The sequence below is a fragment of the Giraffa tippelskirchi genome, chromosome 6, assembly GCF_054371585.1.
Source record: "Giraffa tippelskirchi isolate mGirTip1 chromosome 6, T2T-mGirTip1v1.2.pri, whole genome shotgun sequence".
In the NCBI taxonomy this organism is placed as follows: Eukaryota; Metazoa; Chordata; class Mammalia; order Artiodactyla; family Giraffidae; genus Giraffa; species Giraffa tippelskirchi.
Window position 1 is genome coordinate 118,989,635 of NC_137280.1, and position 22,036 is coordinate 119,011,670.

At 52.9% G+C, this 22,036-nt stretch overlaps 1 protein-coding gene across 4 annotated transcripts in view; it reads left to right on the forward strand.

Annotated features, from left to right (window-relative positions):
• Positions 1 to 16,935: 16,935 nt before the first annotated feature.
• TCF7 (transcription factor 7) overlaps positions 16,936 to 22,036 on the forward strand; it is a 32,158-nt gene continuing 27,057 nt past the window's right edge. For all 4 annotated transcript variants that reach the window (XR_014057241.1, XR_014057243.1, XR_014057242.1 and 1 more), the window contains exons 1-3: positions 16,936 to 17,400; positions 17,593 to 17,659; positions 18,190 to 18,314. Coding sequence is in view for 1 of the 4 variants with exons in the window: in XM_081502846.1 (XP_081358972.1) it covers positions 17,149 to 17,400; positions 17,593 to 17,659; positions 18,190 to 18,314 (444 nt within the window). In the remaining 3 variants the exon portion in view is untranslated. The remainder of the gene's footprint in view (positions 17,401 to 17,592; positions 17,660 to 18,189; positions 18,315 to 22,036) is intronic.

The following is a 22,036-nucleotide window of genomic DNA, read 5'->3' on the forward strand; positions in this document are numbered from 1 at the left end:
TAATTTATGATAAAAGAAAAAGTCCATGCTAAGTAATCTTTAATTATATGTTAAGGGCTCAGAATGGAAAACATTCCGGATCACAAAGGCACAGCCAGGCTTATTAGCTCTGTTTTTGCCTCTAAAGTATCTCTAGGGCAACTTGCTGAGGGTCCAGGCAGAGAAAAAGGCTTTTAAGATCAGAGCTTCACCCAGAACAGCCACAACACAAAATCTTCAATAAATCTCCAGATGATGAAATGGTGAGGGAGTGTTTCCAGTGGCAGCTGGGCACGGGCATAGGGAAGCCACCTCTTTCGGGAAACCCACAGCACCCTTGTGTCACCGGGGAGAGGTCGTGCCAGTAACTCAAGGGCGCTTGTTTTCTGCCACTCTATACACCCCATCTATGGTGAAGGGGCTGCTGGTGAGTGGGTGCCCCTCTGGGTGGCAGGGGGACAGGAGCAGCAGTGTGCGTTTGAAGGTCACTACCATCAAGGAGGTAATTGTCTAATTTCCATGCAACTGGGGCTCAGGTTCCTGGAGAATTTCCCATTGGTACCCTCATGGGACAAATCGGACAGGTCTTGCCAACGCAGGATTTCTTTTTTGGACAATCCTCTGCCAGCTTCTGACACTGCTCCCCTCTCACCCTCCAATCCTCTGTGCCTGGACAGATGGTGGTCCCCTATGTGGCCCTGACCACCAGCCCCATCTCCATCACATGAAGATCCTTGACCCCAGGCATCTGAGGCTTCTTGAATTTGCTCAGCCCAACCTCATCCTTGAAACTATCTGCAGCTGCATAAGTAGAGGGTTCAAGCCATGGTGACTATGCCTGGAGGCTCACCCAGAGAGACTGAGGCACTGGCAAGGGAGCCACATCCAAATGGGCCAAGTCTGGGCCCATAAGGATAACAATCCAGGCAGGCTGCACTGGATGCCAAGTTGTGTTTGAGGGCCTGTGAGTCTGGGGTCTATGTATATTCAGGAGCAGCGAGCAAGCCAGACTGGATTCCAGGCTCAGATCCTACACTACGATGAGCAGGAAGGTGAGACCCTCCAGGGCTGCCCCAGTGGAGATAAAGGATATTCCTCTGAGGCCGAGGAATAATGGAATCTCATGAAGAAAAGGCATGAGAGGGAAAGGAAAGGAGGAGGAGGAGAGAAAGTAAACAGACAGGCAGAAAAGACAGAATTCATTGAAATTTACCAGACCAGAGCCTGGAGTGCTCAGGCTGAGGCCAGACTCTTAGAAGTAGGGCTTTTGGGGAGACTGTAATTTGGGGCGGTCAGCATCTGGCTGTGCCCTGTTTAGGGCACTGTTCTGGCTTGCCCTCTGATCACCATAGAATTCCCCCTCAATGGGGTCGGCCCTTTAAGTTCCCAGAAGTTAAAGCCCTCCTGCATCTCAGGGCCCTGAAGGCCCACAGGAGTCTCTCTCTCTCCCTTCCTCTCTACTTCCCCCACTGGCTTGTCTTCTCATCTGAACTACCTGTCACAGCTTGCAGAGAGCAGGGTATCACATCTGGGAAGTTTCCAGGCCTCTGCCAGCTGTTAAACAGCCCTCATACCCCCTCCCTGGAGTCAGCCTTTCCCAGCTGCCTCCCTCACCTCACCAGAAGCCACTGTCCAGGCCCAGGGCTTAGGCCCAGTGGGAAGGGGGTTGCCCCATGTCTCCCAGGTCTTGCTGGTACAGCCCAGATCCTTGGTGGCCCTGGGCCAATCCAGCAGGCCTTGTGTGTCCAACCATGTGCATGGACCACAGGTGGAGCAAATGGCAGCAGCAGGATGCCTTTTGTTTATTCATGTAGATTTTATGCCCTACCTACTTCTCACAAGGATTTGAGGCCCCTCAGGAAGTACTAAGTGCCTAGGGTACAGACTCTAGCAGTGCCCAGGGCACATTTCTAGGAGAAGGTGGTGTCAGTAAATTGCCCAAAGCCGAGGCTCTCCCTGGGGGCAAGCTGGGGCAAGCGAACCAGAGCCAAGTCCCCTCCCTTCACATCTTACCCAGCTTGGTGGTGAGGGCATCCACTCATTTGCGTAACATTAGCATCCATTTTACCTATGATGCAAAGGATGGAAAATCCCTCCCCAACAGTGGGCCCCAAGATGACAGTCCCTAGTGCTGTGCTCCCATATCTGGAGCACACAGTGGCAGACGGGGGATCCTGCCCATGAACTGGGCCTCCTACCTAGAGGTGGCAGCTGCTCTGAAGGTGGTAGCAGCAGCAGACACAGGCCTCAAAAAACAAGAGACTTTCACATGTGACTCACACACCAAGCACTAAAAGCAAAATTACAGTGTGAAAACCAGAGCCGGCAGAGTCTTCTCTGGGGAATCCCCTCCAGCTCCCTTGTGTTTCACTCCTTTAAAAAGCCCTGGCACCGCCCAGCACTCTGGGACCCTCCAGGAAAGCGCCATGCTTTCCCAGCCATAATGGGCAGTGGCTGTGCCTCCAGGCTGGGTTCCTTGACTGCTCTCTCCTGGGTCTCTGGGTGGAAGCACAGAAATAGGCAGAAGTGGATTTATCCCAGGGTGTGTATTGGCAGCTGGCGATGGTGGTGGTGGTGGTGGGGATGCCAGTTGAGACCTCTGAGTAGTTGCTGCCTTCCAGGCCCTAGGGTGACTTCACATTCATCTTTTTCCAGCCTGGCTGCCTGGCTGTCTCCTTCTAGTCCATTCTGTGAGCCATCCCATACCCTTACAATCCTTACAACTTCTATGGTGCCCCAAATTGCCAAAGCTGATTTCTGTTGGTTGCAAGTAGTAATCCCAGCTGACACATTCCCTGTGATGGCAGAATGACCTGGAGCCCTCAGCAAAGGTCATCTTCACTGACACACCCCAGGGATGTCTGCCATCCCTGAGAGACCAGCCTGTCTCCAAATCCTGCTCCTGTCAGCTACCAGTATCCTGACCTTGGAAAGGCCCTTCCTGCCTCTGCGCCTCTAGTTCCCTCACTTGTAGAATGAAGCTGCTAATCAGGAAACATAGGATTGGGTTCAAGATTACATGAGATAAGCATAAGCTGAGAGATGAGTGGGGACAAAGCAAACCTTAATTTCCTTTAACTGCCATATTTTTTTGCTGTCATATCAACATCATATTAATTCTTCTGATTGTTTTATTTCATTAATATTTTCAATTGTTATTGTTAGAAGTAAGAATAACATGGTACAAACATGCATTATCCTGTGAAGTAGTCCTCACTTTACAGAGAGGGAAATTGGGGAATCAGAAAGAATGGTTTAGTGGATGGGCTCCTATGTCAGACTCTGTGGGTTCAGATCCCATCCCCACCACTAACAAGCTGTGTAACATGTGGCCAAGTTACTGGTCCTCTCAGGATCTCTGCTTCCTCTTCTTTAAAATGGGGACAATGAGAGTACCTGCTTCACAGGCTAGGTATTAGATAACATCAAGGAATTATTACTCATTTTTTTAAATGTGATAATGGCTTTGCAGTTATTAAGAAAATGTCCAGGGACTTCCCTGGTGGTCCAGTAGCTAAGACTCCATGCTCCCAATGCAGGGGGCCCAGGTTTGATCCCTGGTCAGGGAACTAGATCCCACATGCCGCAACTAAGACCTGGTGCAGCCAAATTAATTAATTAAATATTTTAAATGTCCATGTTTTTAGAAATACATACTAACACAATGCTAGAGTGAGATGACATGATACATGGGATTTGCTTTAAAATATTTAAAAGACAGACAGAAAGAAAAGGAAAGAAAGGAGGAGGGAAAGGAGGAATGAAGGGAGGAAGGAAAAGGGAAACACTGGTGGTAAATTTTGACAATTGTGCAACTGGGGTGACGGGGCATATGTGAATTCATCTCTACCTTTAAGGTAAAAGAAAAACCCCACCTGCCTCATGGAGCTGTTGTGAGGCTTTGGCTGTGCTGGCCCACAGGAGGCACTCAGTGAAGGTCAAGTGACATTGCTACTGGTTTATTGTTGTTATTGTCCTGCCAGCCTGAGCAGCTGAGCGGGGGCGGAGCCCAGCCTCCTGGGCCAGGTCACTCTCAGGACAGCCCTCACCATGGGCGGTCACCAGCTGCGCACCACAGGTCTGTCAGTGACACTGAAGGTGAGGCTCAGATGAGGCTCGGGAGCAATAGGAGGCTTCCAGGCTCTCCTGCAGCTGGCCACGCCTGTTGCGTTCCATGGGAGCAGTTGTGTTCCAGAAGACTCCCCTTCTGGGCTCAGTTGAATCTGCACATCTGGCTGCCAGGCCTGCTCCAGAGCTTAGGTGAGAACCGTGTCACAGCTCCTGGGTAACTGAGGGAGGTGAATTCTGCCAGTAAGACTGAGCACCTGTCCCTCAGTATTCAGTGTGAGCAGCTGAGGAGGGAGGCAGGGACCAACTTCTTTAATTCCCACCCCTGTCCAATACTTTGGCCATCTGTTGTGAAGAACTGACTCATTTGAAAAGACCCTGATGCTGGGAAAAGATTGAGGGTGGAAGAAGGGGACGACAGAGGATGAGATGGTTAGATGGCATCACCGATTCAATGGACATGAGTTTGGGTAGACTCTGGGAGTTGGTGATGGACAGGGAGGCCTGGCGTGCTGCAGTCCTTGGGTTTGCAAAGAGTCGGACACGACTGAGCGACTGGACTGAACTGAGCTGAACTGAACTGTCCTTCACACACAGCCTCTTCCAGAGACAGCCACCAGGGGGCGCTGTATGCAGACCCGGCTGCTCCCCAGCATGTTCAGGCCTCCCCAAGATGGGTAGGGAGGAGGCTATGGAAGGAACCACCCTTCCAGGCTGGTCACCCTGGGCCAAGGCAGTGAGGGTGTGAGCTAAGTATAATGATGCAAGCTCCCAAGCCCCACCCGACCCCTAAAGTGTTTATTTCCACCTGCATTTAAGAAAAAATAACATTCAGTGGTTTATTTTTTATTACAAAAGCGGTTCATGCTCAGTGTCCTAAGGGGTGCTTTGAATTTTGTTTACTTTGCTGCATGTTTCACAATGTCCTGAACTTGGGGTAAGGGGCTCCTGAATTTTCTGGGCAATGGAATAAACAATAGAGTTCCAATGGCCTATGAGACCACCTCTCTGGGCCTCACTTTCCCCTGTCTGTACAACTGGGGGTCCTGACCATCTCCTGGGTGTCTCTGAGCCCTAACCAGCTGGCTTTCCTTGGTGCTCAGGGCTGGCCTTCCTGCCTCCCATCTCACTCACCCTGCAGCACAGCTCTGGCCCCTCCACCAGGGATCCTCCCTGACCGCTCTGGTCCTCACTGCTCTCCTCCCTCTGAGGTGAACACAGCTAGACTCTGCCATTCGGGGGCCTGGAGCTACACCAGGCTCTTGTCCATGTAGTGGAACCCTCTAACTTCCCACCGGCAAGCCCCCATTCTCTGGGGGCTCTGGCACCAGCAGACAGCAAGGCAGGTCTTGTCCTCCCTATGCAAGCATCATGGCTCAGCTCCCCCAACAGCCTGTGAGCTGGTGCCCCGGGCACCTTCGGGAATGTCTGTGGCGGTAAACGAAAGGCCAGGCCAGCAATTCCCACCCTGGTATGCTGTGGGTCTGTCCCAGGTACAGGACTCAGCAACCAAAGGGGTTTGAAGTACTTCCCCCCTGCAGATCTGAATCTCATCTTTGAACATAAAACGAAAAGTTAGAGCTCAGTCACAAAAGTAAGTAGTTCGAGAATCAGCCAAGTCTCGACTGTACTATTTTGGAGGGGGAAGAGTTGAGGCAAAAAGCCTTCAGTTCTGTCCCTTCAGTTGGGGGTTCTGGGTACAGGGCTAAGCAGGAAGCATTTCTCTGGCTCCAAGGTGGAGGAGGAAGGAATTCAAGTTAATCTCTGAGACCTCTGCAGTCCTGCCCTCCCAAATACCAACTGCCAAGTAGTAGCCCCACAGCCAGGACGGAAGGGCCATCGCACCCCCTTCCTAAGGCCCTGAATCCACTGCAACGGGCCAGTGGAGGTGGCCCAAGTGTTGCAGCTGCAGAAACCCCCACCCCAGGGAGAAGGCTGCAAATTTCAGAAGGGGAGATTTTGGCCTAGATCTACTCCCACAATGAATCAGGATGCGCAGAGGGGCCCCACAAAAGCTTTTTCCCAACCCCCATCTCATCAGAATCTGCCATGGGCCATTTTCCCAGGCACTACAGACACTAAGAAGTAAGGGGACTTGTTTATAGTCAATGGTCTTCTCTGTGCTTGGAGAAGGCAATGGCACCCCACTCCAGTACTCTTGCCTGGAAAATCCCTCTGTCCATGGGAGACTGCAGTCCATGGGGTAGCTAAGAGTCGGACACGACTGAGCAACTTCACTTTCACTTTTCACTTTCATGCATTGGAGAAGGAAATGGCAACCCACTCCAGTATTCTTGCCAGTATTCTTGCCTGGAGAATCCCAGGGACAGGAGAGCCTGGTGGGCTGCCGTCTATGGGGTCGCACAGAGTCGGACACGACTGAAGCGACTTAGCAGCAGCAGCAGCAGCTTCTCTGTGCTAGAAGCTTCCCCTAGCAGTGGGGGCAGCCTTGAGTGGGGGGAGAATGTTGGAAGGAAGGAGAAGGGGTGGGATCATGGCACCAAGGGGGCTTGTATGTGCAGGGCTCGAAGAACCAAAGCCCCACTTAGAATAAGAAAAAGAATTAGCAGTTCAAAGGGGTGCCTTATACCCTGAGTGCTGCCCTCAGAGCTGGGTCCACCAGGGAGTCTCCTTAGGTCTGCTGGGGGCCGGGACACGGAGAGGAACAATGCAGGGGGATGATGCTTTTAAACTGCCTCCCACCCACCTCCTGCTTCAGGATCTTCCAAAACTGGGCCGAGAGGAGAAAGAAAAGAGGAGAGTAGCTCCCAAATTATAAAAACAAAAGACAAAGCTTTACCAGAAGGGGAAACCCTTTAAAATATCAGTAATAATAGAGCAGTGAACAAAAAGTAAAAACAGCAGAGCTGACAAAGAAAACCGCAGTTGTCAGCAGAGGCCCACCCGTGACCCAGAGGTGAAGTGATATACTTTCACCGCTGCAGAATGGAGGCTGGCCTTTGGGCCGGTGGCTAGGACAAAACTCCCCCAGCTTCTGAGGGCCTGGACCGGTCCATCTGACATCCAGGAGAGGCTGGGAAAGAACTTGGCATGCTAGAGCCCCCACTCCCCAGTCTGAAGCCCCAGAGGGGCTCCGTGCCCCAGTAGACAAATGAGAACAGCTTCCCTGACCATTTCTGAGGAGTACTTCTGTGCTGAAGGAGGCCGTGGGGGGCCTCCATCCACGAGGGGTTTCCTCTGTCCTCCCACTGTTCTCACACAAGGACAGGGGAGACATCTCTGTGGGCTACAGAGCTACAGTTAATTTAAGAGCCTCAGAGATGGGGTTTGAGCTGTGTGACCTTGGAAGAGTCACTTCCTCTCTCTGAGCCGCAGTTTCCTCATCTGTAAAATGGGGTTAAAAGATCTACCTCTCAGGGTTATTGTAAGGATCAGATGAGATAATAGAGGGGAAGGAGTTTCATAAACAGTGAAGTATCATGTCTGGAGATATTCTGGAATCCAACACGTATTTATTGGACTTCAGCTCTGCCATCCCCTGGCTCAGCCCGGGGCATACAGTCATGAGCAAGAGAGAGGAGTCCAGCTGGGACAGAGAGAAAGTGGGAGTGAGCAGGACACCCTGGGCCCATAGCCCCACACCTCCCAGAGAGGCTGTATTCTTGTCCAGCTCCTGGCCCTTGTCCCTGGAGCTTGTCTGGGGTGGCACGGCTCCCTTGGCAGTGTCACCCCCAAGGCAAACACTGCCAGCCCAGAACTCCGGCTACTTCCAAGACCATCCCTTCCACCCACCATGGAGATTACTCAGCTGAAGGAAGCAAGGCTGTAATTTGTCATCAAAGTCACCCAGCACTGTTTCCACAAATTAGTCAGATAAATCTCTCCCAGGCAGCAGCCACGAGAGGGGGCTTCCCACCTGAGCAAGGTGGATGGGAGTGGGGGGGACACCTCTGACCCCTTCCTGCCAACTCATCTGTTGTTACCCTGCTCTTGTTGGCACTCTACCTCCCTAGAGAGGCTGCAGACCTGTGGGGGACTGAGAGTCAGACCCTCCTAAATTTAAACCTTCACTGTGCCTCCCACCAGCAGTGGGACCTTGGGCAAGGAACTTGACTTTCTCAGATTCACTTTCCCTAATAATAGTAGTTTCAACCTCATTAGGTTGTTGTGGAGACTGAACAAAGTGAGTGATATAAATACCCTTGGGGACTTCCCTGGCGGTGCAGTGGTTAAGACTTCACAAGTGCAGGGGGCATAGGTTCAATCCCTGGTTGGGGAACTAAGATCCTGCATGCTGCAAGGTGTGGCCAAGTAAATAAAATATAAAGTCACCGATACCTTAAAAAAAAAAACCAAAAAGCTTTCATGGTACTAGGCTAGGCATAGATGAGTTTATCAATTAATTTTTATCTATTTAACAAATATTTGCATGGTACTTACTATGGACCACAAAGAAACACTCACTTAATCATCACAAGAACCGAATGAAGTAAGTGTTGTTGTCTTTTTGTCTTACAGAGAAAACTGAAGCACTGAGAGGTTAAGTGACTTGTCCAAAGTCACACAGCTATCAAGTGGCAGAATGATATTGAAACCCAGGCTCTCTCCTCTCCTGCTCTTTCCCATCTTTCTCCTCAGCCCCTAGCTTTAGAAGTTGAAGCAAGTTGGGGGAGGCTGATTCAAGAATAAGCCCCCTCCCACCACCAATCTCTGTCCCCCCTGACCCCAGCAGGCCTAAGGTGGGTGTCTAGGCACAGAACAGGTTCCATTGTGTCAGCGGCTACACTGAGTTGCTACCTCAGGAAGGTGACATTGTGGTTATTAATCCCCTTGAGATCAGCCTCTTAGAGCAATACCCTCTCCTCTCCAGCCTCCAGGCCCAGGTAAGAGCCAGAGGTATCCACGTTTTTGCCCTCACTCTTAGACACTTGTTATGGACTCAGCCGAGCCAGCAAGGGGCAGACCCACTCAGGAAGTACAAGGGACTGTCCACAGCTTTGGAGGGGCCTCAGGGGTAGAAACCTGCTCAGTGGCTTCCCTCCCCTGGAAGCTCCCAGCCTCTGCTCACATACCTCTGGTGACAAGGAGCTCGCCGCCTCTTGCTGGTGGCCTGCCCAGGCCATGGTTGGCCAGCTCTGCCTGGTAGACGTGCTTCCTCAAGCCGAGATGAAATCTCTCCGTGTAATTTCCTCCCATTAGTCCTGTCTCTGCCCTCGGGCCCCACAGGCCAGCCGGCTGCCTCCGGCCTGCAGACATCTGGAAATGGCCATCTCTTGGCCTGAGGAGTTCCTACTCAGGCTGAACACTCGGTGGTCTCGGCCTGGCCTCAGAAGATAGGGTTCCTGGTGCCTTTCCCACTCTGGTCCCCACTCCCCACCTGTGACTAGCAGGACTGCAGGCTGCCCGGGATAGCCTCTGTGAAGAACTTCAAAAAGCTGGGCCTGAGTGCAGGCCTGCTGGCTGGGAGCAACAATAATAATGGAAACTGGTCGCCACTTAGCAAGAACCTACTCCACACCTGACACTGTGCCAAGGACGTTACAAGCAGGAACACATCTTCCCAGCTCTTGAGACAATATTATCATTTTAAATATTTTAAAATATTTATGTATTTATTTAGCTGCACAGGGTCTTAGTTGCAGCTTGCAAACTCTTACTTGCAACAGGTGGGATCCAGTTCCCTGCCCAACCAGGGATCGAAACCCTGGCCCCCTGTACTGGAAGCACAGAGTCTCAGCCACTGGACCACCAGGGAAGTCCCAGACTATACTATCAAAGCTCCCTCTTAACAGGTGAGGAACCAAAGGCTCCTAGAAGGAGATGACTCGCCCAAGGTACCTCCCACAGTGCATAGGTGGAGAAGCCCTAGTTCACACACAGGCTGTGAGCTCCAAGTCCCGCTCTTGACCACCAGACAATGCAGGCTGTCGTCAAAGGTCAGGAGGACTCATTCACAGGAAACAGAGACCGAACAGCTCAGGAGCAGTTGAGGGGCTCCAATTCTAAAGGCAACGAGAATCTGGAGGGGAGAGAGATCCCTGTGGAGCCAAGTAGCCGAGAAGGCTTCCTGGATGAGGGAGAGACCAGAGATGAGCCTTGAAAAAGCACAGCCTCTCAGATGCTAACAAACCATAGGAAATAGCCACTGGGAGTCTGAGGAACCGAGTTGGGTTGGACTTTTACACAACAGCCCCATCCTATGGTCAGCGGGCACTTATTAAATGCCACAGTATGCTAGGTCCACGTTAGTGCTCAGCAAGGACACAGATGAAAGTTCTGTGATCCCAAGAAGCCAAGAACCTAGTAGGGCTCGGGTGAAGACCAGTTTGGGGTGCAAGTGTTGTTAATTTCCTCCATATCAGGGACAAAATTGGAATGTGTTTTGGATAAGGAGTGCCCATCCCTGCTTCCTGAAACCGGAGATAAGAGCACTCCCCAAAAGACTTTCAAGGGAGCCATGTTCTTTGGCAAATCATACATATGTGGAAAAATAGTTTTATGGTCAAATAAACTTGGAAGGCACTTAACCAAAGGGGGCTAGACAGGAGTTCTCTGGTGCAGGACTTCTCAGAATCTTTACTGGCCATGTACAGTGAGACTGGCAGTGACTCCAGGATCTGGTGAAGATCCGCTTTAATCCTCCCTGCCTTCCGCATCCTGTTTCTCCACCCCTACCTCTAGCTGCTGAAAAAGAGGGGGTATTCTACAAGAGCACTGAGCCAGGAAAGCCTTGAAGCCCAGTACAAGATGGTGGATTGTGCACCCAGGAGGTGGTCTGTCCTAGGACAGGGGCAAACAGGGAGAGCCAATGTCTGGAGAGGGGATTCTCGGGAGAAATTGTCCCAGTTGGTGGAGGGGAAGGATGAGGGGACTCTAGAGAGGACTGTAGGAACTGGGCCATGAAGATGTATCATGCTGGGCAAGGCTCAACAGATAACCAAACTCTCCCCCAAGATCCTGGCTCACCTAGGCCCCAGAGACCCTATGGGGTCAAACTTCATCATAACCCAGAGTGTGGGCTACTGCCCCGCCTCCTAAATTCTACTTGCCTCCTGGACTGACCTTCTTCCTCCAGGAAGCCCTCCCTGTCTACCATGCCATGCGTATAACAGTCATGTTTCCAAACGCCTGACTCCCGGGAACTCTATTGCCCTCATGTCCCCCACAAGATGACAAGTTCCTTGAAAACGGGTACTGGGCTTGCTACTTTCTCCCTGAATTCTAAGTGATCACCGCTGTGAATGATTCACCAATCCATCTATCCATCTACTCATACATCCATCCAGCAAGTCATCCATCTACAAATTTCTGATCATTGCAATTGGCCAGCTCTGAGTTAGATCCTAGCAATAAGCAGCAAAGCCTTGATGTCCCTGTCTCAAAAAGAGACATTGAATGGTACTTCTCTAGTAACACATTCACATGTCAGTGTGTCCAGGGTTGTCTCCACACCCCAGACAGAAGCGAATGTGGACACTCTCCCCTGTGAAGCTGCAGGTGTGTCTTCCATGGACCCTGGGCATTTCTGGCGCCTCTTGTCTCTCACCTCTGGACTCATCGCCACAGGCTCCTCATTGCATCCCTGAAACTAGGTAAGGAGTCCTGGGCCTGGAGAAGGCAGTTCACCCAGCAGTCCAGTGGTGGAGCAGGGTTTACCTGCCCCTGAGCTCTTTGGAGACCAGTGCATCCTGGTGGCACACAGGGTGCTTGGCACACCGTGCTTGGCACACAGCAGCCACTCCCAGCTTGCCTTTGCTACTGACACCTTAGTGCCTGTGACTGTAGACCCCTTGAAGTGGAAACCCAGGGCTGTTGATTCCTACGGGTGGGTGGGTGAGCGAATACCAGTCGCATTCACTGGGAACAATAGCTGGCCCATATGTGGTAAATTAGTCCTCAGAAATTGTCATAGGAGCCCTCGGAACTTGTGCGGCAGCTCTCTTTATACTCTCACCACCATGGCCCCTCGAGCCAATTTGGTCAAACTTCCTTGGGTTATCATCAGGGAAAGTTAACATGGAGCTTCGTTATTAAATTTCTACTTTAAAAGTAATTCTTGGTTATTCCATTCATGGGGGGAGCAGTCTAGGGGAGAACACACAGAAGATTATAAAGCAAACCCTCTTGCTTCATTTTATTATTATTTTCTAAACATTTACTTATTTTTATTTTTTATTTGGCTATACCAGGTCTTAGTTGCGGCACACAGCATCTTTTAGTTGTGGCAGGCCAGATCTAGTTCCTTGACCAGGAAATTGAACCCAGAGCCCCTGCATTGGCAGTGAGGAGTCTTAGCCACTGGCTCACCAGGAAGTCCCCTCTTGCTTTATTTTAAAGGCAGCTGCCAGAGCTGTTGCCTCCAGCAACCGTGTGTCTTTGCTATTCTGCAGGCCATAACGTCCCACATGTACACACACAGACACACATGCAGAGACATGCAGTGAAACTACACAGAGTTTTCAGAGAGCAAACTGTGTTTCTAGTAACAAACCACAGTCTGCCTCTAGGACGTGTGACCAGCCTTTGCCCTGAGAAGGAAAGCTCCACAGGAAGAGTTTCTGCCTGGAGCCAGCAGCCCAGCCTCCAGGCAGTGTTCAGCAAGCCCTAACAGGATGCCAGGCGGCTGGCGGGCAGGAAGAGACCCACTCTGAACCTCTCCTCGTTGTAATTTACCAAATCCATCTGGGGCTCCTTTGAGCTTTTTTCTGGAAACGCCACATCTCAAGGGTCTCCCTGTTAGAAAAGGTCAGAGAGTTCATGTGATCCTTTCATGTTAAAGGAACTTGAAAGAAAAGGAAAGGAAATGTATATTTTCAGCCTTATAGTTGTGATTAAGTGGGCTCGGGCCATGAGAACATTTAGATGATTTACATGACGTTACATGAAGAGCCAATTAGCCTAACAACTTCCGAAAAATATCTAGCTCAAAAGCACCCATTTATTAGAGCACTTGGAATATGCTGGGTGTCGTGCTAAGCTCTTTCCTAGGAAACATGAGTCATCTCAACCTCGCTCCTACAGAGCAAGGCAGGCTCAGGGTGATACCCATTTTACCCATGAAGAAGCTGAGGCTCAGAGAGGGTCAGTGATTTGTCTGGGGTCCCCCAGCTAACAAATGACAGGGCAGGGATAGAAACCAGGTCTGTCTAAATCCAAACCCAGAGCTCTTTTGTTCCATCCCTCAACTCTTAAGAGCTCTGACTTTGTCCTGCATTCAGATTCTGATGACAGCACAGTCCACCAGGTTCATTAGCGTGAAGATGAAGCCTCGTTAAAATCCTGGGCTGCATGAACCCAGAAGATTCTGGGGCCTCCCTGCAGCTGGCCTTGGCCCCCAAACTCCCTTGTCACCTTCAGGGGAGCAGCAACAGATTCTACTCACCACCCCGTAGAAACACCCCAGAGCCTACCATCTCTGTTTGGGATCTGAGTCAGTGCCCAGAGCAGGTGTCTAGAGTGGGATGAGAGATGGCATATCATGGGAGAGATGGTACAGGCCAAGGTCCATCTGACTCAAGGGAGACGAGACTGGTTGGGCTCTCTCAGCCAGCAAATGGCTTGAGCTACTCTATACAGACCAGTCAGGAAGTTTCCCTAATCCTCCGGGTGGCCCCTGTATGCAACGTGAGCCACCCAGAAAGCTGAGATTCTATTAACGACAATTCTTTCTTTTAAAAAAAAAATTTTATTTGGCTGTGCCAAGTCAGTTGTAGCACAAAATCTTCAATCTTTAGCTGAGGCATGCAAACCCTTATTTGTAGCGTGTGGGATCTAGTTCCCTAATCAGGGATCAAACTTAGGCCCCCACATTGGGAGCATGGAGTCTTAGCCACTGGTGAAGTCCCCAGTGACAGTTCATTCATCCCCATTTGTCTTCAAAGATCACCAAGCAGATAAGGACACACTCTGGAATTTTAGAGGTCATAATGAAACACTAGAATGTGGTAGTTAGGGGAGCTCAGAAGTTAGACTGCCAGGGTTCAGAATACTAATACTCGTACTTTTAAGCTATGAGACCTGGGATAACTTACTTAACCTCTCTGAGGCTTAGTTTCCTCACCCATAAATGGGGATAACTGTCCCTATGTTATAGAATTGGTATGGTGATTAAATGAGATGTGTGTGAAGCTCTTGACCTGATGCCTGGCACATAGTAATCAGTCAGTGCTATGACATCTCTGTGTGGATGATATGCTGGAATCAGTGCTGACCAGACAAGGGGCTGCTGCACAGGTGGATCTGTCATATGGGGACAAGCCCGGATATCTTTTCCTCTCTCTTTCCCTAAGCCTTACAGAGCTTTGCAGGCCCAGATGAAGCGTGTCTCCTTCAGGAAGCCAGCCTGACCAGTCCAGCCACACCAATCTCCCGGTATCTGAGCTCCTTCTGCCCATCATCTGTATAGATTAATGAAGTAACAAACTCAGCTCTAGTAATTTCTCAGCTTCTCTAGCAGTCAATGCCTCCTGGAGGGCAGGTCCCCTCCTTGGCCCCTCCCTTCTCCATGGCCTGAGTCCAGGGTTAGGTACAGGATACATGCTCCCTCAGTACACCTTCAGGCTGATTCCAGTGTGGCTGTGGAAGTCCGGGCCTCAGTCTCTCTCTCCCTACCTTACCCTATCTCACAACTTGTTCTCCTACTCACCTACCCCCTCCCTTGTTCCACCCAGCAGAGCAAGAGGTTGGGGCCATCACCCCACAGGACAGCAGTTCCCAGACGGTGGGATTTCACAGCCCTGTAAAATGTCCAAAGAAATTTGGGATGGGAGAGGGAATAGAGAGTGGCCAAGTTTTTCTTCTGGTAAATAAAAATATTTTAAAAATCAATTCTTACCATCATTTTAGTAAAGAAAGGCTGTTTTCACACCAATAGAACAGAAAGCTCATAAGCTCTGACTAAAGGCTAATACTTTAAGCTAAAAAAAAATTTAGCCTTATTGGGAAAAACAAACCAGTCACTTCACTGTTGTCCTGACTTCTCTTCTTTCTCCATGGAGAAATCTTCAACCCCACTGGCCTACGTCCACTGAGACCGCATGGGTTTGCGGACCTTTGTGCCAGAGGAGGCTCTTGCTAAGCTGAGGCTACCTGAAAACAGAGGAGGACCTCCAAAGCTTTTGGGTTAGGCAAATTTATACTCCCATTCAGCTTCCCAGAGGAGGCTCAAAGGCCAGACCCAGCAACCTCAGGGGCAGAGGAGGTGGGGGAAGCTGTGAGCCCCTCCTCCAGTACCTTCTCCCCTCCCAACTGGGCTGAGTTAGGCTGAAACAACCCCCGCCCCCAACACACACTCTAGAGGGGATGAGTGAGCTCACACACACACACACACACACACACACACACACACACACACACACACTCTAGAGGGGATGAGTGAGATTGAGCAGACAGCTCACACCCAAAAAACGAGTCTGGGGAGACCTAATGTGCAGGGTCTTCCCACATCTCCATCACCAAACTGAGTACTAGTGCCCAAAAGCACCCCCACTCCACCCGCAGCACCAGGAAGGGAGGAAAAATGGGCACTTCAGCCCCGAAGTGGGGGGCCGAGGCGCCCCGCTGGGCGGGTGCAGATAGGATCTGAACGCAGAGAAGGGCGGCTCTTTGATCCGCAGCCAGCCCGGCTGGGCCTGGACCCGCAGGGGCGGCTCGGCCCTCTTCCGGCCAGGCTTTGCGCCGCTGCAGGAGTCCTGTGGGACTCTGAACTGGACAAGTGTCCAAGACGCTCTCTGCTCCCAAATACCCTCTGCACCAGTTGCTTTCTGGAGACGTGGGAAGGTCAACACTGAATCCAGCACGGAAACCTGCCGGGTCTGTGGTTTACTCCACCGCGATTCTAAAGGGCCTGTATCTTGCCTAGATACAGGGGCCGAGCTGAAGTCAAGTGTGCTGAGGAGGCCCGCGTGGACATGACCCAAGGGGCCTGGTAGTTCGGATGGAAGTTGGCTCACGTTCCGGCGCTCCTCCGCGTATAGACCCTGAAGCCTAGATCTTGCGAGGGCCGGCCTGCGCCAGGATCAGAGTCAATGGAACTTCCCGGTTAAGTTGCTTGAGACCGCCAACCCCTCATCACAATCCGGCAAACCACGGAGCTGCCCAAAGCCTGGCCTCCCGGGCCGGGCCACAGGTTCCGGGCATGGAACTCAGTTGGACGAGTTGTTGTTGGGGGGTGGGGGATGGGGGGTGGGGGGTGGGTCGGGTCTGGAAGATTGGCATGGGCCCTGGAGGGATACTTCTTTCTTGACCTCTTGGCTGCGTTCGCCCCTCCCAGCCGCCACGTGGCTGAGAGGCCCGTCAGTTACGAGATGTATGAGTCCCTCATACAAGAGGCACTCAATAAATCTGTGAGAGGGTATAACGCCTGCGCTCGCGCTGTGTGAGGGTGACCTGGAAGGAGGTCTCAGATTGGCAGAGGGCTGGAAGATGCACCCAGAGAATGGAGTTTTGAGGAGTCCTAACTCTGCCGGCCCGGTGTTCGATCATAGCCTCGAGCAGCCCCTAAACTCAAGGAAACCCCAGTTCCAAGCCCAGGACATACTATACTGAGCCCAGGCACAGACACTGTTCACAACTTGGCTCCCTATCCAAGGCACTCCCAAACCCCAAAGGCCTAGGGGACCTGAGCACTACTCAGCTGAGGGAGAAACATGGGCGCAGGAAGGGAATCCCTTGTTGTAGGTGAGGAATCGGCGTTAAGAACCCCCTTTAGATTCCCCGCATTTCAGGAGAAGGGTGATGCTTTTCAGGCTCCTCCAACGTACCATTCGGTTTACGCCTGGGAGAGGGAGCCCTTTAAGACTATGCCCACTGGGCGCGTCCCGGCCTCTCCCAGGGGAGGAGGGGCGGGGCGCTTTGGCTCCGCCCCCAGACCGGGCCCGCCCCCCGGCGTCCCCGCCCCGCCCCCGGCACTCAGCCGGCGGCGCCTTTGATGTTCTGACCCGCCAGCTCCCGGAGCCTCTCAACCCGGCGCCCGCGCCCCGCGCCCAGCGCCCCGCGCCCGCAGCCCGCCCAGGCGGAGTCAGCCCGCGCTCCGCCCGCCGCGACCCGGGCTCGGAGGTCCGGACTCCGGGCTCGCCGCCTCTCGGGCCGGCTCCACGCCCCGCACCCCCGAGCCCCGCGTCCCCGCAGGCTGAGCGCACCATGCCGCAGCTGGACTCGGGCGGGGGTGGCGCGGGCGGCGGCGACGACCTCGGCGCGCCCGACGAGCTGCTGGCCTTCCAGGACGAGGGCGAGGAGCAGGACGACAAGAGCCGCGACAGCGCCGCGGGCCCCGAGCGCGACCTGGCCGAGCTCAAGTCGTCGCTCGTCAATGAGTCCGAGGGCGCGGCTGGCGACGCGGGGGTCCCGGGGGCGGGCGCCGGTGCCCACGGCGAGGCCGAGGTCGGGGCGGAGGTGAGCGCTGGCCCGCGCCGCGTTGCTCCCCCGAAGCCGCCTCGCTCCATCGCCCCTGGCGCTCGGCTCGCGCTACCCCGCCCCTCCCTCCCGCGGCTCTCAGGGGTCCCCATCCCTCAGACCCCTCCCGTCCCGGGCCCCGAGCCCCCAGCTTTCCCATCCCTCTCAAGGCCCCTTTGGATCTCCCCGCAGGCTCTCGGGCGGGAACACACTTCGCAGAGACTTTTCCCCGACAAACTTCCAGAGTCTCTGGAAGACGGTGAGTTTCTGCCCGGCCCAGCTTCCCTCCTCCCGTTAAGGCCCGGCCTCGGTGGGAGAGCCGGGCCGCCGAGTACGGGAGGGAGCCGAGGGGGTGCCTCCCCCCGCCCCCCACGGCAGCTCGAGGAGGCGGTAAAACCGAGGGGGTGGGGGAGTGGGGGGCGGGTTTCCCGGGCGCCGCCAGGCTCGAGTCACTTCCGGTGCCCTGACCTTTATAGGAGTAAACAGACCCCCGCCATCTCCGCCTCCCCTCCTGTCCAGGTGACTTGACTAATCCCCCGTCTTGAGGAGGAAGCGCTGGCCAAGGTTTCTTGGCTGGAGGGCGGAGTTGGGGTCGAGGAAGGGAGGCCCGAACTCGGGGTCCTTCGTCAAACCTTGGCACTGCGGGGACCTCCCCCCCCCGCCCCAGCCCTTCAAGTCAGGAACTTGAAGGGGACCCCTTGGCAATTCTGATCTTCTCTCGATCGAGCCGACAGCCTTCAGCCCCAGCCGCCCCGGGCTGGCGCTTCTGACCAGCTGTGGTTTTTCCAGGCCTGAAGGCCCCGGAGTGCACCAGCGGCATGTACAAAGACACCGTCTACTCCGCCTTCAATCTGCTCATGCACTACCCGCCCCCCTCGGGAGCAGGGCAGCACCCCCAGCCGCAGCCCCCGCTGGTAAGTGGCCCCAGCAGCCCAGCCCGCCTTGTGCCTGCTACCTCCTTCATCAGGTATGTGAGGCATGGGCAAGAAGTGACTTTTACCTAGAACAAAATAGTTACCGGAGAACGCTGTTCTTGTCCCTTTCCCCATCCATACCCAGTGGGATCTGAACCAGAACGAGATGGTTCCTGAAGGAAAGAGGACAGCCCCAAACACCCCCACTTACCTCCAGCGGTTGGCTTTTGTCTTCCCAGCTTGGTCACTAGCAGGTGCTGGCTCTGTCTTGGAGCTCGGTGATGCTAGGGTGGCATCTTCTTGAAGAACTTTTAATCTGAGACCACTCACCCCTCCTCAGGGTGGTGTAGGTCGTATGGAATTTGGAGCTTTGCTCTTAGCCTTCTCCGACTAAGTCCCAAGCTGGGGGGAATGGGCAGAAAAACTGGGCTGCTTCAGGTCTTCTGGTTGTATGGGAGAAACATCTCCTACTCGTTCTGTCCTTGTTGGCGTGAATGTGGCCTCCCCAGAGAAAGAACCCAACCACAACGTGGAGAAAGCAGGTTTTTAAGAAGCTGGCTTGGTCTCAAATGCACCAGGAAGGACTTGCAAAGGTGTTTCAAATCAGTAGTGTCAGTTAGGGGCCTGTTTAATCAATTTGCAAATTGAACTGGTTTAAGTACCCAGTGCTTTGAGAAGACTGCATGATCATTACAAACTGTGCTTTTCTGCCCATTGGTGCAGATGACCTAAAGTGTGAAGAGCCTTTTCTGAGTGCTTCGGGGCAGCAGTAAAGCTGTGCTTAACGAAAAACTCAGATTAGTGTTCCAGACTGCTCAGCTGGCCCAAGTCAGGGGTGAGATTAGAGCTTCAAGAGTACATGAAAGGGTTTGGGGTCTGTGGTGGGTGGGTGTTGGGTGCAAACATAGACTCCCATGTAGGTCAGGCCAGCAAGGGGAGGCTCATATGCTAGTGGTAGGGGGTCACTCGTCACCCAGAGGGTGGAAGAGTGACTGCCAGGCTCTTTCAGATCAAGAATGAGGAGGGTAGGTTCTGAAAGCAGTTTCATGCTGAAGCTGGTGGGATGTGAGAAAGTAGACTAGGGCTTCTCTCCAGAAACCCAGGATGGAAAACCTGGTAGACAGCTGACTGGAAATAAGCTCCTTGCCCTTTGGACCCCCCATTCCTTCATCTGTAAAGGAACACGTTGGTTGGTTGAGTGGTCTGTCGCTTTCTGGCTCTGTCTTTGAGGTATTTGCTTCCTTCCAAGTCTGTGGGGGAAGGGGCTTGCTTGCCTTCTGACCTTGCCACCTGACACAGCAACTCTCGTCAGAGACCTCTACCTTCCATGAGCCTGCTATTAACAAAAATGCTTTGGGGGCTCTCTACAAGGTATAAACTCTTAGACTTGGGGCCAGGTGGTGGGACATAATCCACCACTGCCTAAACACCGGCAGCTGAGTTGCTGACAGGGGGCTGGGGTTGCTGATAACCAAGACTAAACAAAAGGCTCAAAACAGACCTCGCAGGCAGGTTCCCTCCAGCGTCTTGTGATCCCACAGAGGTGCAGGGAAAAGGCGGTGTTTCTGAGTTCCTTTCACAGTCTGGGCAAGTGGTAGGGGAGCGCCCAGAGTGGGAGTGCCTTGTTCTCCACAAGGGTGTGGTGATGGAACCATTTGGTGTCCTTTAGCTTATACTGGTCAGAGTGTCGCAGATGGCTGGCCGCCTCCAGCAGTCAGGACTGGGGAGGAGCAGGGGCTGGAGCAGGCACACCACTCCCCTGGCCTGGATCAGTTATCTTTTAAACTTTGAGATCTTTCTCAAGCTGCAGCAGATGCATTTCTGTGTGTCACACTCTCTCTTACAGGGGCGAATCCCTTTGTCCTCCTCCCCACCCTGTCGTCGCCTCCCACAGCCTGGCTTCTGGGCTCACAGGAGGAGGGCAAGCTCTGGAGCTGACTTTCTGTGCCCTGGCATCGGCTGCTCCATGGGGCTGGAGATAAGGACAGAGGCACGGGAGGGCCTGCACTGGGGAGACGCTGGGTGAGGAAGATGTACGTGAATATGGGGGGGCCTCCTTTAAGCAAACCTGTTACAAAGGAACAGCTAGGAGAGTAGCAGGTGTTTGTGTTACTCAAAGAGTAATGTGGACATTTTAAATATGGTGAGCTTTTAAAAGGCAAAATTAATTGACCTTGTGTTTTGGGAACCCACTTATCACGTGATTCAAGGTTCCTGTGTCTGGAATGAGGAAAGATACTCTTACAGTGGGTTAGGAGTCCCTTGTGAGGAAGAATTGCCTTTGGAGGTTTTTTCCCCAAAGCTGTGTTTTCCTGAGGCCATCCTCAGGGAACAGAGGACACGCTGCCCAGCCCCTGCCCATGGGCTTTGGAACTAGGCCCCTCTTGCTTCTTGCCCTCTCTGAGAGAAGCAGCTGGTCAACAATTGTGCTGGGGAGCTTAAGGCCGATCGCTTGACCTTCCCTGACAGTGGGGAGAACCCATGCCAGGGACCTCCTCTGCCCTTGTCTGGATGGAACGCCCATGTGGCTACTACGCTGGACACCTCAAAGTAGGCAGACTGGAATCTTGTCAGGAGCAACTACCAGAGGGGTGCAGAGGGAGATTTTGCTTCTTTTTGGTACTTGGCTCCTCGCAAACTCTGTTTTTGGAAGTGGAAATTAGGTCAAAGTTAATTTCACAGCTAACATCTTTCAGGATTCGCATGTAGGTTTGCAGACAAATCTAGACCCGCAGCCACTGCTTGTTTTGTTTGCCCCACTCTTGGATTTGCTCCCTCTGGGGAGGGCAATGACCTGGTCCTGGGCCAGACTTTGAGGGATTTCTGGGATGAGTGAGGCATCACTCCTTAGGGAAACTCAAATTCTAGGATGTGCAGAACTGACAGTTTGGTGCAAATTCTCATCTCAAAAAGGATATGAGGCCTCGTCACTCTTCTGACCCCTTCCAGGGGCTCCGCTTGGTGTCTGTGGCCCAGAAGGCTGGTGAGCCTTTCACCATTTAGATGAAATGCCCAGAATTGGCAAATCCAGAGACAGAAAGTAGGGTAATGTTTGCTGGGGCTCAGGGAAGACGAGAATGGGGAGTGACTGCTAATGGGTATGGGATTTCTTTTTGGGGTGATGAATATGTTCTGGAATTAGATTATGGGGATGGTTGCACAACCTTGTGAGCATATTAAAAGCCACTGAATTGTGTACTTTAAAATGGTCAATTCCAAGGAATGTAAATTACATCTCAATTGGAAAAAAAAAAATAGTTGAGCTGAGCCTTTTGGCTCTTGCAGGGACTTGGGGCTGTTTCCCTGTGCCACCCTGGTGTCTGGGCATGCCCCGAGACCTCTGAGGTGGAGGTGCCCACTTGAAGCAGTGGACTCATGCTTGGGCTCCTGGCCATCGGGCTCACATTCTCTGACTCCAAGGTCTGAGGTCCAAGTGAGGATCGTGCGAGCAAGCCTGGGGGAGCAGGAGGTTAGGGTAAGAGCAAGACTTGAGCAGAGGAAGGAAGTGCTGCTGACGCATGGCCAGCCTGTCCTGGGGAGCTCTGCAGAGATGCACCCACCCAGTCCTCCACACCCCTCAGAAGACAAGCAGTGAGGCCTTGCGGGAGAGGGTTAGTGGTGGTTGGTCACCAGCCCGGGTTGGGGTGAATGAGTTTGGCACCAGGCTGGATACCAGATAGACCAGAAGCAGCCTCTCTGAGGGCGCCCAGCTGAGCGGAGGA